Source organism: Salminus brasiliensis, chromosome 8 (assembly GCF_030463535.1).
Source record: "Salminus brasiliensis chromosome 8, fSalBra1.hap2, whole genome shotgun sequence".
Taxonomy (NCBI): Eukaryota; Metazoa; Chordata; class Actinopteri; order Characiformes; family Bryconidae; genus Salminus; species Salminus brasiliensis.
The window spans coordinates 17,625,225-17,642,816 of record NC_132885.1 but is presented as its reverse complement, the minus strand read 5'-3'; the positions used below and the strand labels follow the sequence as shown (position 1 = coordinate 17,642,816).

The following is a 17,592-nucleotide window of genomic DNA, read 5'->3' as shown; positions in this document are numbered from 1 at the left end:
AAGCCCTGTAAACAACACAACCTAACAAAGACGCAAGGTTGTCGACTTTCTTACAACGTTGCTACAACGTTGTTAAAAGGTTGTGCTGTTTACGTTGTCTGGGGAAAAAAACGTTATCACAATGTTGTCGCAATGTTTGCTAGTAAATAATTATACAACGTAAGAGCAACATTGTAAATGTATTTATTATTATTATTATTATTATTATTATTATAACAATAATAATTAATAATACTCCTATTTGTTGTTTTTTTTGTATATTATTATTATTATTATTATTATTATTATTCTTATGTTAACAAAACTACCTAAAGACTTCCGCTCAGCGTGACCACTTCATTCAGACAGTCTGCGCATTCTTTGCGCATTGCGGAGGCCCGAAACGCATCCCTCGGTTTCCCTGAACTTTGGGTTTGAAGGAAAGACCCAATCAGAGGAGAGCTTATTGCACAGTGGTGGAGAAGTTGGGCTGCTAATGTGAAGTCAACATGGTGAGTTAAAAGAAGCCGCTATATGTACAGAACTCACTTTAGATTTAAGTTCGAGATAGAAAACAGTACAGGACTGTCTTAAGGAGGTTGCTTGCGGTTGATTTGGGCTGAACTGGGCTGTAAGAGCTCGGCGCGGTGGCTTTAACACCGTGCGGTGTGTTGAGTGAGTGTGTGTGTGTGTGTGTGTGTGTGTTAGCGCGCTGCGCTCGGTCACTCTGCCTGCTGCTTCATTCAGCCATCCTCGCTAATCGTATATGCATTTATATAACTTACCGTGGTCGTTTCGGCGTGGAACTGAGCTCCACAGCGGGGGAGTAACGTTATATGTGTGTCCGTGTGTTTATCCATAGCTATATTTTCAGCATTAACACAAAGGGATGACAGAGGAACTCTATTGTTGCTGTAGCTGTAAATGAAACTACAGCTCTTATTCATATCTTATTATCTATATTATTAGGAGAAATATTACATCTGCTGTAGAAATGGTCAATTAAGGCCCATTACTCATAAATCTGAAACTGGCTAGCTAGCTCACCAGCTGACGTTACTGTTAGTGAGTGATTACAATTAGCAGCCTAGCTGCGTTAGCTAGCGCTAGCTAACTCTCTGTGATATAGCTAACTAGCTACACCTCAGAGTCCCTCTCTATCAACACAAGCCACTCAGGGAGTGTGAGGCTTAAAAGTAGAGAAGTTAGCTAATGCTGCTAGACCCAATTACGAGCATTTAGCTAGCTATAATCGTAGTTGAGCATTAATTCATTTACAAAGGTAGCTATCCTAGCTAGCTAATGTTAGTTAGCTTGAGCAGGTTACATTAGGTGACGTTAGGTTACAGCCAGGTTGGATAGGTCAGCCCTTTGCCCTACTCGCTGAGCACTGTCCTACTATCACTTAGATTTTCTGAGAAAAAAAATAATAGCATTACATCTGGCCTACCAAAGCTCATCATCTTAAATACCCACTTTGAAGGCTTGTAATGGCTTATGTTGAACTACAGTTCACCACAAACCTTTACATTTCAGGACCGACATAAACCTCAAGCTGGAAGGTACCAGACCTGTACCTCTTGTTTTCGCTTGGCTATTGACTGTTTTAAAGCCTCTGTTATATTTAACAACAGTAACATACTCACCAGAAGAGCATCTGTTCTTCAGAGCTGCAGTGGTAATTGTATGGGCTCTCTTGTTCATGACAGTCCTCTGCTGATGGTAATAATGGCCCAAGCCAAGCACCACCTTTTCCTGGTGTCCCACCCTCAGGGATGCCCCCGCCTTTTGTAAGTTGGTGTTGGAAAGCAGTTTCTTGTGTTTTGTTTTGCATTGCTAATCACAATTTGTAGCTTTGATAAGATGCTTAACTACTTGTTTTAACATGTGCGTTTCTTTCCCTCCAAGATGGGACCTCCGGGAATGCCGCCTCACTTCCCTCCGATGGGAATGCCGCCCATGGGCCAAAGGCCACCCAACATGGCTCCCATGCCCCCAGGGATGATGCCACCCATGATGCCCCCGATGGGAGGTCCTCCAATGGGTCAGGTAAGAAAATACATTGAAATGAACAGCACTTAGAAGTAGACCTGTGGTACACAGTATGCTTTTATGAGTGTATTGTGGATATCGTCAGTGCTTAAAGAGTGTGTAATCAAGCTTATTTAATTCAATAAAGTGAAGCATATTTGGTGTAAAAATTTCAGTACTCAGTATAGGAGCGTATTTGGATAGCAGTTAAAAAAAACGCTGTTGGTGAATTTTGTATACGTGATGAAATATTGGGAAAAACATGTATATTGTTAAAAGAAGTTTTTAAATATTTTAAGATAAATTTGTTTCCATGAGTCTTGCCCAAAATCTCAGCCAAGGGATAAAACCCTGGTTGGATGTTTGGAGGACAGTAGTATTACCAACTGCACTGTACTCACTGACTTGTACACATACATTATGATTAAGGCATGTGGTTCACAGTTAGTAATGAAAAGCTGCTTGACACGTTTGAACGTTTGCACGTTCATTAAAGCTGCAGTGAAACATGTAGTTGACCAGTGTTGTATATGTGCTGACAAAGTCCACAGTCTAAACAGAAAATAGTATTTTAACAGATTCTGATGTCATTTATTTATATTGGTCATTCCTGCTTTAGACAATGGGACAGTTACCTTGAAAGTCTAGGAGGACATAGTGTTCTTCACATGGATGTATCTTCTGCATCAGCAGGGATAAGATTTAAAAATAGTTCTTGGACTATTTTTACCACAGTTTTTTTGATAGAAGCCCGGAAGAAGACTTCTTCACCTACTTATATGGGGACGTTACAGCAATCAGAATGTGTTATAGTGGAGGTGTTGGTAGTACGTGTTGAGCACAGGATGGTACTGGAGAGCTGCAGATAAAGAGCTCTGCTACTTCTTCTTAGGGCACAATCTGTGGCTTCACACTTCAAAAAAGGGTCTAAACACACACACACTTGCACTCTTTCGTCTCACACTGTGTATTAATAACCTGTGCCACGCTGGAGAGAAATTAGCAGCCCAGATGAATTTTTCATGAGTCTCTTTTATTAGATGCCAGGCATGATGCCACCTATGATGCCCGGGATGATGATGCCACCTCGTATGCCAGCTGCAACGATGCAACCAACAGGACCGGTAAAGTAGCCCCTGTCACATTCCCCACCAGCCAGTAGCCTGGTTTAAAAATAGACTCCTCTAGAATTAGCATAATGAACGCTGTGCAAAGAGGGAAAACTTACCCATTTAGGTCTGGCAGCCTATTTTTACACAACCGTGATCCATATAATGAGAGATGCAATATCTTTCACTTAAAGCTTTCCATTTGATTTGATGCACTTTCTCTAAACGATTTTCCATCTAATTTATCCCATTCATTTTTATCCATTATTTTTGGATTACAGTTCTTTGTTTTAGAAAACCTGGATGTAGTCATTTTTGCTAACTGTTTCACTAATAATGCTGCTGTGCAGTGAGGGGTTTGGAACATTCTGTCATATGAATATATTTTAATGCATAATGAGTAATAAAATTCTAGGCATTTTATTTAACTATGTAAATATATTAAGTAATCATGTAATTTTTAATAATATGTCATATGACACATTGTCTAGAGCAGGTAAACACCTAGTGTGTTCTCTGGAATGATGGTGCTCCATCAAATACTTTTGGGATGCGTTGAGGATGAGATGGGGTGGTGATCAGACAACATCCTGACCTTACTAATGCTCTTGTGCTCCAGTGGATGCAATCAAATCTTCAAAGCAATGCTCCAAAATCTAATAAAAAGCCATCTCTGGAGAGTAGAGATAGTCACCTCAAAAAAAGGGTAAACTTTCTTAGGACAGAGGCAGAGAGGTTACTGTCCTGTTTTTGGAGCATTAGGAGCAGGGCTACTAAACTCAGTGCTATGCCCAAGCCTGATCATCAATGTTTTTTCCAGAAAGGAATGGTTAGCTGATTACCTGGATCATATGAGTTAGTAGGTAGGAGTAGGGTTTGGAACCACTGCACCAGGTGAAGAAGATGGGTCTTGATGCTGTTGTGGCTCACAGTAGCATCAGGTTGAAAGCATTCCAGGTGAAAATGTGAAAGAGTTGTTGACCATGCTCGATGGATACCTGCTCATGTTGTGCTTGAAATGCATGCTGTATGATTCTTGAAAATACATTATTTCAATATTTTTTGTTTCCTTTTTCATAGCCCGGTGTTAGCCCTGTGGATAACGGTAAGAAAGCCCAACTTATCTTAAAAAGAAAATGGAATAAATGAATATAGTTATTTGTTCTTAATTTCTGTTAATTTTTACTTTTAGCAACGTCTGCACCAGGAACTACTGTAAGTACACTTGAAATTTGCCAGATTAATCACATTACTGGTTTGCAGTTGGTATTTTTTCCCCACCTTAACCATTTTCCTCTTGCTACAATATTGCAGAGTGCAGCAGCAAATGACTCTTCCCCAGATGACCAGCCTAAAAAGGTCAGAATACCGGGTTGCTGCTTGATCAGCATTAATGTAAACAGATTCACATGTAATTTTTAAAAATGGAAAAAAATGCATGGAGGACGACATTTAATTTTAAGTGTTTTCTTTTAGCTGGTTGATGGAGCCACTTGTAGCACTTGTAACTGATTGCGTATTAACCCTTGCAGAAGTCAGTGTGGACAGAACACAAGTCTCTGGATGGGAAGACCTATTACTACAACACTGAGACCAAGCAGTCTACATGGGAGAAGCCAGATGAACTGAAATCACCAGCAGAGGTAAAGAATGGCCAAGCTGTAGTCCATCTCTGCTTGATCTGGTTAAAGTTGTCCTTAATGTTGATTGATCTTAACCCTCACATGTTTCTTATGTGTATTTGTCTTTTTTTAACTACAGCTGTTGAATTAAAGGTCATAGTCTTGCTAAAAGTCACAATAGTTTCTATACAAACTCCACTATCTGCAGAGCTGTATGTAGGTTGAGCTGATTTCAAATCACTGTAAAGAATTGATACAAATACAGTTGTTTACTTTGTTACTGTAAAGTAAGACTGTACAGATTTTCCAGACTCTGAGGTGGATTTAACATCCTCTATCTAAAATGCTTCTATATAGACTGATTTCAGATAAAAACAAACAGCATGCAATGCCTTTAACATAAAATTGTTTCTTCTAACGTGGGTACTAATGTTATGCTACTGTGTTGCAGCAAATGTTGTCTAAATGCCCGTGGAAAGAGTACAAGTCTGACACTGGAAAGCCATACTACTACAACTCTCAGACGAAAGAGTCTCGGTGGACAAAGCCTAAAGAGCTGGAGGATTTGGAAGGTAGGTCTGGTCTTGCAAATCCTTCCTCAGGAAGATGATAAACAAGAGGTAAATGTGTGCATACTGAAGAACAGAAGAGCACAGTTAAGCTAGACAGCATTGAGCTTGTATCCTGACTTCCATTGGCTCAGAAAAAGGTCTGAGGGACATAAAAATAATCAGAAATGTAGTCAATGTAGGTTAATGAAGTTGAGTGTTTCACTGGACATACTGGCTCTAGATACGTTGGCTGTCCTCCTCAATTATCTGTAACACGCCCTCATTGACTTGGTCTTGCCAGAATCCACTCGCTAAAATCTAGATTATAAAATTGACTTAAGGAACCAGACAATTTTTCACAAAATGTGTTTATTTAGACTTTACTTTGCTGAGGCTAACCTCATTATCCCCTTCTCTTCTTGCATAGTGAGTGACATAGGTGTGATGAACTATGAGGGAGTCGGAGTCGGCAAGGGCATGTTCGAAACAGGTTCTTGGTGCTCTTCAAGTTTTCAAACTAGTTGTAGTACTGTGGTCTTGTGGGATCATGGTCATGGTTTTAATTTGAACTTAAATTGCCCTGACTGTGACTTGCTTTGTTTTATACACTGTTAAAAGTAGAAGTTTCTTCAGGAACTTTTAGGGAGGTTTTAGGGAACCTCATTTTGGAATTTTCAAAAAAGGTTTGTAGAAGAAAAAGGTTCCTTAAAGATTCCTCAAAGCACTTTAAGAGGTTCCTCCACAGTTTCAAACTGAAGAGCCTCCAAAAGTTCCTCAAGGGTAAAAATAAATGTTTCTTATTGCTGCCAGTGTTTGACCAACCAAGTGTATGTAGTGTTAATTTATGTGCTGTGCAATGTTCATGTTCTGATCTCCATGTTTTTTGTTTCTCTTTATTCATCAGTTATGATAAAAGCAGAGGAGAATGGGTAAGGCTTTACAACCATAAGTTTCCATATGATTATTCAAGAATGTTCCAAATCTTTTAAAAAGTCACTTCTTAGCATGCAGTCCTCCCTCTGAAGGGCTTTAATGAGTAACTGTGCTGGTGTGGTGTTTCCATCAGGAACACAGACGTTGTAGCTCCTGGCACCGCGCCCCCTCTCGCAGCTCAGACAGACTCAGCGGTCGCTATGGCTGCTGTCGCCGAGGCCGATGCTACCATGGCAACGGCTGCTGCTGAAGAACAGCTCTCTCAGATGCCCATGCAGGGGGCTGAGGTCAGCAGTGATGCAGTTTTGACTTCAACTGAAGAACCGCCCATCGAGACACCAGTCAGGTAAACATTAAGACCACCATGACTAATGTGCTGATGGTCATTTGTGTGCCGCCTTAACTGCTCACTCCACAAGATCTTTGACAGTGTCCTGTGGAATCGATCACCAAGATGTTAGCATCAGATCCTTTAACTTCTTTCAGAGGCAGCCTGCTTCCATTGTGCCAAGGTCCAATCCAGATGCTTGTGTACCCATTGTAAACACTTATGCTGTAGACAGGGGTGAGCATGGTCACTCTGACTGACTGGTCTGCAGCTACACAGAAATGTGTGAAGCACTGTGTTGTATTTCTCTCAACCCTTGTTCAAGAAAGCTATTCGGTTAGTTTCACCCAGATGGACATGCCTTTATTACTTTCACACTTCCATATGAAGTAGAACCTTTCCATCTTGTTAATTGCCCCACCATCAAACATATGTTGTGTGTCTGCAAACTTATGGTCTTCCACGGTATTTATAAATATATATATATAACGTTAGTGTACACTAAAGCAAACCACAAACTGTAAGAATGTACTTCGGGACAGGCTCTGACAGAAAGGAGGACTTGAGGCGCAGAACAAGAGAGCAAGTTTACATCACATGATCATATGATCATCTCAAGCATTGTAAATTCAATTCTTAAATTCATTAAGAGCTGTCAAATTCTATCCCGTGGTCCACACTTAACGGTGCATTTACGCTGCTTAGGCACACCATCACACCACAGTGTATCCCATTTGCTTTCAGTGGGAAACAGTGGTTCCATCAGACGCAGGCTTGCGGTGCGTCATTGGTCTGGCACATATAGTCTGGGGGATGCGGTGGGGGGAAAAGTTGAGCTGAGATGAACCGCATCAGAATCATGCAAATGAATCTGGCAAACACAATTGGAAGAGAGCTGGGGTTTATGTGAGAAGTGTCCACATGAAATATATTGGTAAATTGTAATGGTAAAGCATGGAGGAAAAGCTCATTATGGCAGTTTCAGGGTTCCTTGTCCTTTGATCCCTCCCTACCATTTATACTTAATATCAGTCCCTCCAAAATTCAGAATCCAAGATGGAAAACGTTTGTTTGTCTGTGTATTTATATCCAATGTTGAACACAAGTGGCTATCCATTCTGCCCTACAAACCCTGAAAATATACAATTTTAGGCCTAAATGTTTTTTATATATATAATTTTTTGATTTAGATTATTTAAAAAAAGGACTTATTTTATGAATTAAAAAAGGACGTGATTTCAGTTGGACAAGGCATGGAGCGTTGTTTGAAATGGCCGCATGTGACCAGCTGAAGAGGGGGAGCAGTGTAAATGCACTATAAATGTAAATCAGTGTGCCAAATTTCATGGCTGTTGTAATCATAAATTGATTTTAAGCCATTATTAATAATGAACTCAGCTGGGTTAAAGAGCATTGTGGTTTGTGTTTTTTTTTTTTTTCCCACCTTATCATAATTCAGCCGCCAGCAGTTTTTTATTATTGACCCTGTTTTATCACTTTAGGGCATATTTAATATTGCTCTAATAGACAAACTGAGCCAGCTGACTACAAAAAACTAAGAGTAACATTTATATGTAATTCAGAGTGTGTCTCATGACTTATCCTTGTTTAGCTTTAGTGGTGGGGTAAATGATATCAGCGTTCCCCAGGCTTCTCCACCATGACCCTGGCGTGAACCTTTCTCCCAGCTCAAATTGACTGCGTATTAGGGCCATTGTGGTTGAATGGGTTTTTCATGTACTCTGCCAAGGATCAACAAAAGTGTGCCTTCAGCACATCAAAGTCCTGCAGCCTTGAAGAAAAAGCGGTTAGAAGCTGATTTGTAATGGAAATGTTTCACGTGTGTACCCCTGTCCTGTTTCCACAGTAACGACTTGTCTAAAGAAGAGAGGCCGGAGCTGGTGAAGAAAGTATACAAGTGGAACACCAAAGAGGAGGCGAAGCAGGCTTTTAAAGAACTGCTTAAGGAGAAGGTGGGGTGTGGGTGTGTGGGTGTGTGTGTGTGTGTACCTTTTTTTTTCCCTTTTTAGTCTTCCTGGAAATGAGTTAGTCTTGAACAATAGCTAGGAATCTCTCTCGTATACATGCGCTCTTACATTCTTGCTCTCTCTCTTCCCTCTCCCCTGTGGTAGCACTGATATTGTATTGGTCAGAGAGATGGGCGCCTGGGTGTGCTTCTATATTTAGCATGTTTTAATTTGGTGCATAAAGCTGTCCTCAGAGGCTCCTGTCTGCTTTTCCTGAGTGCTCTTTAATTTCTGCATCTGTATGACTAAGGGCTGGAGTCTGTGGGAGGACCGTACAGTAGCATGCTCTGGTGAGCAGGGTTTTCACAATGTGATGACAGAAAAGGATGACTGAATCTCTCTGACTTTTACTCGCTGACAATCGTAGGCCTCGTCTCTGCACTGTGCTCTCTTTTCCATTTTTTTTCAGCCCTATTCCCTTCCCTTCTCTTCTATCTGAGGCATGGGGAGAAAATCTAAAAAGGCCACTTATGTAAGCTGCTGGCATTTCTGTGAATTATGGCGCCGTCCCACAGCTGCTCTCTGCACCCACTGCACAATTAAGAGAATTCTGCTGTCTTTACCACCGCTCAATTAAGAGAATGCATCACTTGGACTTGTTTGCTGCCAAAGAGGAGCTTTTTGGCATAGGCTTCTGTTCTCATTATATTGCAAGCACTCACGGACACATGCTTGCACGTAAATGTATTAACTCTCATGTAGCAGTTTCTTCTGTAGATGTAATTCTAAGATCTTTTCATATTTATGACTTCAGCAACACAAGAAGTCTTTTTTTGAGACATTTATTATTAAACCACACTAGACAGTCAAAGTCCAGTGCCTTAGGAGTTGATAGTAACTTTAATTGATTTTGACAAAGCAAGAATGAACTTCGTTGGGGGTTTGTGTTGAGGATGGCAAGTGTTTGTTTGATTTTGTTAGGCTTGGGTCTTTTTTTCTCCTCTTTTCTGCATTACACAGCAGTGCTGGATGTAGTAAGCAGCAGTTTGTGTTCTTGTTTGTTTGCAGGGAGTCTCCTCGAATGCTTCTTGGGAGCAGGCTATGAAGATGATCATCAATGACCCTCGTTATAGGTATTGCTCCTCATATCTGGGTCAAAACTCTCAAAGTTAATTGAGAATTTGAGGTTAATTGCATCTATTTAACCAAGTAAAACTCAAGTCTTTATTGCCTTGCTGATATTTATATACTTTTAGTCTAGCCCTGTTGTGGTTGTCATCTTTTATATGTATATGTAATGCTTGTCTCTCTACCTGGTGCCAGTGCCCTGCCCAAGCTGAGTGAGAAGAAACAGGCCTTTAATGCCTACAAGGTTCAGACAGAGAAGGAGGAGAAAGAGGAGGCCAGGATCAAATACAAGGAGTCCAAAGAGACGTTCCAGCGCTTCCTAGAGAACCATGAGAAAATGACCTCCACCACCAGATATAAGTAAGAACTTTGTGTGTGTCATTGTATAAGGCAACATATTAGCTGTCACTGTGGTCCATTCCTCCAGTGATCTTTAACTCCAGTCTTGCAACCCATTAATCTGGGGAGAAAAAGTTATATAACCTGCCTAGAAAACCTGACTTAACTCAAGAAGAAAGTCTTGAAGCAGTTGATGAGCTGGAGCAGTGTGTTAAATTAGGAAATACTGGAAACTGGAGTTGAAAACCAATACATTAATCTGTTGCTTTAAAACCACAGTAAATGTGGTGCCAAGATTTTTTTTCAGACTCTGCTTAGTTTTGAAATTGTGTAGTTATAAATAGAACAAAGCACTGCTTCAAAATCTGCTGAATTCACTGATCAGACCTGTCTGAGAACTGCCCATACCCCTTCCACAGACGTAAAACCCAGTAATACTGGTGAAATAACTGAAATGGGTTTTGCATATGCAGGCAGTGTCTGCTTGCCGAAAGCATTATCCAGCTTTTATGTGCCGATGCTTTGAAGGTAGTCCCTTCACTGCTGGATCTTTATTCTGGGAATGCAAACACACAGAATGCTGGCATGGTCATGCTGGTTGGATGGATGGACAAAGGAATAGCCTGAGAGACAGGCAACCAGCTTTTACTTGCTAGTTAGCTTCTGTTAGACTCCCTACTTATCCATCCAACCCACCACCGGACACGGTTAGAGCAAGGCTGGTTGTCCTCCCTGTGACTCCTGGCCACAGATGGCTGGGGCTTCACTAGGGATCAAACCAGTACCCTTTTGATTAGGGAGCCAATGCTTAGATGGCTGTGGCGGTCATAAACACAGGACCACATTATACTCAAAAGGGGAGAAAATCTGACAAAATGTATTGGCCAGTTATTGGTAGTGTTATTCATGGGATGGGGTTTTTACTTGTGTATTGTGTTCCCACAAGACAAAAATTACCCTTATTTGTACAGATTGTACAAACTGGCATTTAAAACCATCAAAAATATGTCAAACAGGTGCTTATAAAATGTTATCCTGTTGTAATCTTGTTATAATCTGGTTTCCAAGAAAAACGGGTCTGTACATTTCCTTCTTGGGCCCACCTAGAAGTTCCAGCAACAGTTAATGATTTAGGGGTCTTGACATAAGTGTTTTCACAGTGCCGTTTACAGATATCATTTGAGGATTGAACTAAGTGAGGTTATGTGATGTTGAGTGTACTTTTAGCTGGGCTTTGTATGATGTGTTGTCCATGTAATTTCTTTTTCTCCAAATGTACACAGAACAGTACCCCATAAATAGGAGCTCAGTTCAGTAACAGTTCATGGTTCATTGCTTCCTCCTTTTGGTAAAGAAAAGTACTGCAGCAGCAGCAGCAGCAAATGTAATTCTTGGGTGGTAATGTTGTATGTATGTGTTAGGAAAGCGGAGCAGATGTTTGGGGATCAGGAGGTGTGGAGCTGTGTTCCGGAGAGAGACAGACTGGAGATCTATGAAGATGTGCTTTTCTACTTGGCCAAGAAAGAGAAGGTATGTTTATTAAAAAAAAAACATGTCTCTAATGCTGTATTGTCATCTGCTTACTAACTCAAATAATACACTGTTGAGTGATTTTGAGTTGAATATTGCAGTACAGGGCAGTTGTGGTTAGGGCTGGGCGATATGGTAAAAATACTATCACGATATTAAAATACTTTTTTTCAGATACACAATATTTATCACGATACATGTAATCACAGACTTAAAACCTTTGTTGCGACGAATCCTTAAAAACTACTACTTAGAGACATATGAATAATTATAGTTATAATTTTTTTTAACACCTGCTGCTCTTTATTTAATTAAACGAGTCTAATTACACTGTTAGTAATGAAACCAGCAGCTGATCCGTGTTTATTAAACACTAACAGTATTGTCAATATGCTAAGAAAAGCATATCACAATAACAAAATTTATCATGATACAATAAAATATCGCATATTGCCCAGCTCTCGTTGTGGTGTATCTTCTCGGTGTACTGTGTGATTCCAGCTCTTCTCTCCACTGTATCTTTCTCCACACAGGAGCAAGCCAAGCAGCTGAGGAAGAGAAACTGGGAAGCACTAAAAAACATTTTGGATAACATGGCCAACGTCACATACCGTACCACCTGGTCTGAGGCTCAGCAGTACCTTCTGGACAACCCCACCTTCGCTGAGGATGAAGAGCTTCAGAGTACGAACCCACACAGCATTGTTTAACCCTTTCACAAACGTGCTCTCACCGGTAGGACTTGCCGTTGCTGGTGGCCGAATAGTGCAATTTCCACCTGTGGGATTTGAACATTCAGCTTAGAACATTACACAACAGTCAGCTTTAATCCTACAGGTTCATCAAATCTATCCAGTTTGCCTATGAAATGTGGTGGCTATTTTTCTGGTTCATCTCGTCACAGGTTCTTAGTATAACATCAAACCCAAGCTAACAGATTACACGCTAAATTACAATGTACAGTTTCTGCCTACGCCAGACTGTTCGTTTTGAATTCTGGTAATGTTTTGGAGACCACTCTCAGAACTAAGCTTATGAAGTGAAGTGGTCTTCAGAGGATGTGTCTGTAGTGTAAAGCCTTTTCTCCTCTCTGTGGCAGATATGGATAAGGAGGATGCTTTGATCTGTTTCGAGGAACACATCCGTGCTCTGGAGAAGGAGGAGGAAGAGGAGAAGCAGAAGGGTCTGCTGAGAGAGAGACGAAGGCAACGCAAAAACAGAGAGTCATTTCAGGTATCAATATATATATATATTTTTTTTTTTTAAATACAAATGAATTAAGATGTCTACACCTTACGCCTACCAGAGCTTTTATGACCTCTAATTCTAAATCCATAGGCATTATCATAAAGTTGAGCCCCCTCCTTTGTAGCTCTAACAGCAGGTTTGTAACTGTAGTTATTGATTCAGTCGAACATTGACGACTTCTAAGCACCATGTTCCTCACCACTCAGCGACACCCCCCCCCCCCCCCTTTTTTTAATTTTATATGGTCTGCCACTGCATAGCTGAGCTGCTGTGGTTCCTAAACGCTTCCACTTTTCAGTAATGCCACTCAGTTGATGGTGGAATATCTAGAGGGAAATCTAGAAGAAATCTCACAAACAGAATTGTTACAACAGTGGCATCCTATTAGCTCAGTGAGCTCTTTAGAACCATTCGTTCTTTCACTAATGTTTGTAAAGGCAGTGTGCATGGCTAAGATGTGTCCCAGTACTTTTGTCCATGTAGTGTAGATCTGTTATACTGTGACTGAGAGATATTAGAAAAGGGTCACTAAACACTGAAAGCACCTTGTTGTTATTCCGGTGAACCTTAAAGTCTACTGCACGTAATCAGCCACTAGTTACTTACAGTTCAGTTGTCATTTGAGTTGATGACTGTGATGACATTTATTTATTTATTTTTGAGGGCATGACTGAAAAGATCTCTCTCCTGTGTGCATCTGTGCACCCTTTTTGTTTTGTGTGTGTGTGTGTGTGTGTGTGTGTGTGTGTGTGTGTGTGTGTGTGTGTGTGTGTGTGTGTGTGTGTGTGCGCACTGTAGAAATTTCTGGATGAGCTGCACGATCATGGACAGCTGCACTCCATGTCAGCATGGATGGAGATGTATCCAACCATCAGTGCAGACATACGCTTCGCCAGTATGCTAGGACAACCAGGTCAGGAACGGACACAGACACACACGCACTTGCCATTCCTATTTTGCTTCTATTCTGGGGACATCTAGGTCTGAACATGCCCCTCATTTTCACTCATGATGGTCCCCGACATACAAGTAATACTTGTAATAACTACGAATACAGGATTCTGAAAATTTTACCTTCACCTGTCAAGGCAACACACTCCCTCTGGCTCCTTTGATTATGTTCAATCATATTCATGTGTAGAAGAAACTTAAGATGATGGCACCACTCTTATTGTAAAGGACCATAATAATTCAGGTGTTTTTTGATGATGATGGAGTCTCAGGGACATGTCGTTTGTGTGCACATCCTAAAAATCTCACACATTCTGCAACTGATTACTCAGCCTGTTGGGTAGGTGTATAAAAGAATGCAGGCATCTGAGGCACACAAGGGTGCACCTAGGGTTGAATAGCTGCCGGCATAGATCATATTTTAAGGTAGGGCTAATAAAAAAAAAAGAGAAAAGAGGCAATGGGTCAAAATTGGCTACAAAACTGCAAAGCAAATTGTGCGTTTTGCTGTATTAAAACATTTAACACTTAAACTCAGCCCTTCCAAAGAAAGGATTTGAAAAGATTTGACAGAAGCAGGCAGGTCTTCCAGCTTCTGTGTTCATTCTTCTTCTGTTCATTAATCTTTGCACATAGGCTACTGTGTGTTCTCCATGTAACTGCGCTGAACCATAATGTCTTTACCATGACCGTTTGGGTGAATACACATAGCGTTGCTCCCGTACTGTGTAACAGTACTGAGCTAATATGCGCACAAGTGCCTTTTTTGAATCTTGTAGAATTTCATTTTGCAGGCTCTACGCCTCTTGACTTGTTCAAGTTCTATGTGGAAGACCTAAAAGCTAGATACCATGATGAGAAGAGAATCATCAAAGACATCTTAAAGGTAAAGATCCCATAATGTATCAGTTTTGTCTGTCTATTAGCTTGTTTATGGGACTACATGGTTATTCTAGAGCTGAAAGATTGAACAGTTTGGCTGTTTTGGACTTATTGGATAAATTCTCTGTGCAGGATAAGGGCTTCCTGGTGGAGATCAGCACTAGCTTTGAGGACTTCGGCTCAGTTATCAGCTCGGATAAGAGAGCCACCACGCTGGACGCAGGCAACATCAAACTAGCCTTCAACAGTGTAAGCACGCCTCATTTACCACTTTTTTTCATTCTGAATGCACAGCTCTGTACTAGTTACTCTTCCACAATTTAACACCAGCTTCGCCAGTTCTTACAGGCTTTGCTTTCTCTGATGTATGTGACTTTGTGTAGTTACTGGAGAAGGCTGAGGCACGAGAGAGGGAAAGGGAGAAGGAGGAGGCCAGAAAGATGAAGAGGAAAGAGGCAGCCTTCAAGAGCATGCTCAAACAGGCCACACCCCCACTGGAGCCTGAGGCTTCATGGGAAGGGGTACGGGCTAGACTTCATTAACTTCTAACGTACAAATTTATTTTACATTGATTGCTTTTAATAATTTCGTTTCCTACCTTTTGGTTCAGGTGAGAGAGAGATTCCTAAAGGAGCCTGCATTCGAGGATATTACCCTGGAGTCTGAGAGAAAGAGGATATTTAAAGATTTTATGCATGTCCTGGAGGTAAAAAAAAAAAAGAAAAAAAAAGCGATATTTGTGTCAGTTTTTCTGAAGGACATTTTGAATGGAGTTTATTATAGAAGATGTTTTGATCTATGGTGTGTAATTGAGCTTTGGTGTGAAGATATGTTCATATACAGTATTACGTTAGGTTGTTATTGAGTTATCGCTCTCTCTCTCTGCAGCATGAGTGCCAGCATCATCACTCTAAAACCAAAAAGCACTCCAAGAAATCCAAGAAGCACCACAGAAAAAGATCTCGTTCTCGCTCAGTAAGTGCACCCTGCTATTCTCCCGTTCTGAAGAAAGTAAAAACACACCTTCAGCTCCTACTAACATAACTTTGTCTTCTTTTGTGTAGGGTTCTGAATCAGAGGATGATGAGTATCACTCAAAAAAGAAGAAACGTTCAACTTCAAAATCTCCGTCTGAGCACTCTTCCTCAGGAGAATCCGGTCAGTGTCTGCTGTCTAATAATTAGCCCTCCTCCGATATAATCAGAACATCCCACCTCTCACTGCTCTACAAACACATACTCCAGTCAGCTGATATATATATATATATATATATATATATATATATATATATAATTATTTTTTATTTTTTTACAGAGAGAAGCTATAAAAAATCCAAGAAACACAAGAAGAAGGGAAAGAAGAGACGACACAAGTCTGTAAGTAGTGCAGTGAAATTCCTGCATGTGCAGACTAATCCAGAAAGACTAATGCTTCTGCAATTGTTCTGTTGTCATTTAACAACCCAAATATTTGTTGGTGGTCTTGAGTCCAAGAGGCCATTATTGGTCTTGCTTTCTCTGTGGCGTGGGATGGCTCTCCCTCTGACCTCATCATTCATGCGATTTGATTGAAGCACATGCTACCCTTTCACCCTGTGTGTGTGTGTGTGTGTGTGTGTGTGTGTGTGTGTGTAACCATACATACATATATATATATATATATATATATATATATATATATATATATATATATATATATATATATATATATATATTATGTATGTGTGTGTGTGTGTGTGTGTATATAAATATATATATATATATATTTATGTGTATATGGATTAAGGTCCATATGGGTGGGTAGGTGATTGTGTGTGTGTGTAGCAATGATTAGAGCTGGTTCTTAAAAGACCTTCAGATACTTGCTGCTGTTTCCAATAAAATCATCTAATACTCATCTCTTAAAACTGCTTTACATTTCATAATTAACCATAACTTAGTAAAATAAAAAAAATGTATCCAGCCAAATAAATTAAATTGGTCAAAATTATCTTAACTTGCCCCTCAGTGTCTCCTGCACTATTTGAGCCCACAGATTGTATTGACTGCATACATGCTCACCTTTCCACCCTCTAGGCTTCCCCTGAATCTGATGGAGAGAAGGACAGGAAGGGGCGAGATAAAGACAAGGATAAAGAGAACGATAAGTCTAGAGGGAAGACACGCGGTGAATCCAAACAGAAATCTCCCAAGAGGAAACCAGCTAAAGAAGAGGTGAGTCTTCATTGCAATGACTGCATTTCAGCTGATCAGCTGGAGAAAGCTTTATTGGTAAAAGGCCAAATAAAATGCACAATACTGCACATGCAAGTTCTGCAAGCTGACCTGCAGATGTCTGTTTCTCTCAGGGTGGGTGGGATACTTCGGGCAGTGAACTGAGTGAAGGAGAGCTGGAGAAGAGAAGACGAACTCTTCTGGAACAGTTAGACGCACCGTAGATGTCCTCCTTTCACCTTTCTTTCTCATTCTCTCTCATGCTCTCTTGCTGACACCGTAAAACATGCATTCCTTTTAATGCCTATGTCTGTATCGCAACGCATGCAGCTTACCGATGCTCTGTGTAGAGGGGTACCTCTCTCTAGCTTGGAGCATTTAAGAGAATGTGCTGACTGAATATGGAGGAAAATCACCATCTACTTTCTTCATGCTTTCTCAGGAGAACACGACCACGTAGGGCTCAACTGAGTAAATAATGGACTCCATTATTTGTATGAGGTGTTCTTTTACAGTCTCCATGTTTTTGATGCCTTTCTTCTTAGTCTTTTGTTAACCCCAGTGTCTCAAAAACAGTTTTTAGGTAGTTGTACATTTGTTTTGTAATTGCCAATAGTTTGTCCTTAAAACCATTGTTTACAGGTGAATAAAAAAAACAATCAAACCTGGATCTGCTGTTTTGTATATCATCCATTTTAGAGCAGTGCACGGTAGCTGTGGCTTTGAGTTGATTCGTTTGAAGCTACATGCAGTCAGGGTGTGTAATTCATGGTCATACCAC

The 17,592-nt window shown here is 40.5% G+C and overlaps 1 protein-coding gene across 5 annotated transcripts; it reads left to right on the top strand.

The window, feature by feature from the left end:
- The first annotated feature begins 439 nt into the window (after positions 1-439).
- On the top strand, positions 440-17,475 carry prpf40a (PRP40 pre-mRNA processing factor 40 homolog A). Of its 5 annotated transcripts, XM_072685888.1 has the most exons (28): positions 682-1,541; positions 1,689-1,769; positions 1,888-2,028; positions 3,051-3,134; positions 4,200-4,224; positions 4,312-4,334; positions 4,434-4,478; positions 4,652-4,762; positions 5,193-5,313; positions 5,720-5,782; positions 6,197-6,221; positions 6,359-6,571; positions 8,421-8,526; positions 9,589-9,653; positions 9,844-10,008; positions 11,409-11,517; positions 12,051-12,201; positions 12,617-12,750; positions 13,564-13,678; positions 14,496-14,602; positions 14,731-14,847; positions 14,982-15,119; positions 15,209-15,304; positions 15,487-15,573; positions 15,663-15,756; positions 15,913-15,974; positions 16,674-16,811; positions 16,946-17,475. In XM_072685888.1, the coding sequence occupies exons 2-28, from the start codon at positions 1,755-1,757 to the stop codon at positions 17,033-17,035; spliced, it is 2,640 nt and encodes an 879-aa protein (XP_072541989.1). In that variant the 5' UTR covers positions 682-1,541; positions 1,689-1,754; the 3' UTR covers positions 17,036-17,475. The 5 variants fall into 5 exon arrangements, with proteins under 5 accessions (XP_072541990.1, XP_072541989.1, XP_072541992.1 ...); XM_072685889.1 differs by lacking the exons at positions 682-1,541; positions 1,689-1,769 and adding an exon at positions 440-491; XM_072685891.1 differs by having other exon boundaries at positions 684-1,769; positions 14,511-14,602.
- Positions 17,476-17,592: the final 117 nt, after the last annotated feature.

Bases quoted from the DNA above. Each gene is read 5' to 3' on its own strand.
- prpf40a (XM_072685888.1), top strand. The intron at 4,763-5,192 runs GTAAAGAATGGC...ACTGTGTTGCAG, and splicing joins AACTGAAATCACCAGCAGAG to CAAATGTTGTCTAAATGCCC. The intron at 16,812-16,945 runs GTGAGTCTTCAT...TGTTTCTCTCAG, and splicing joins GGAAACCAGCTAAAGAAGAG to GGTGGGTGGGATACTTCGGG.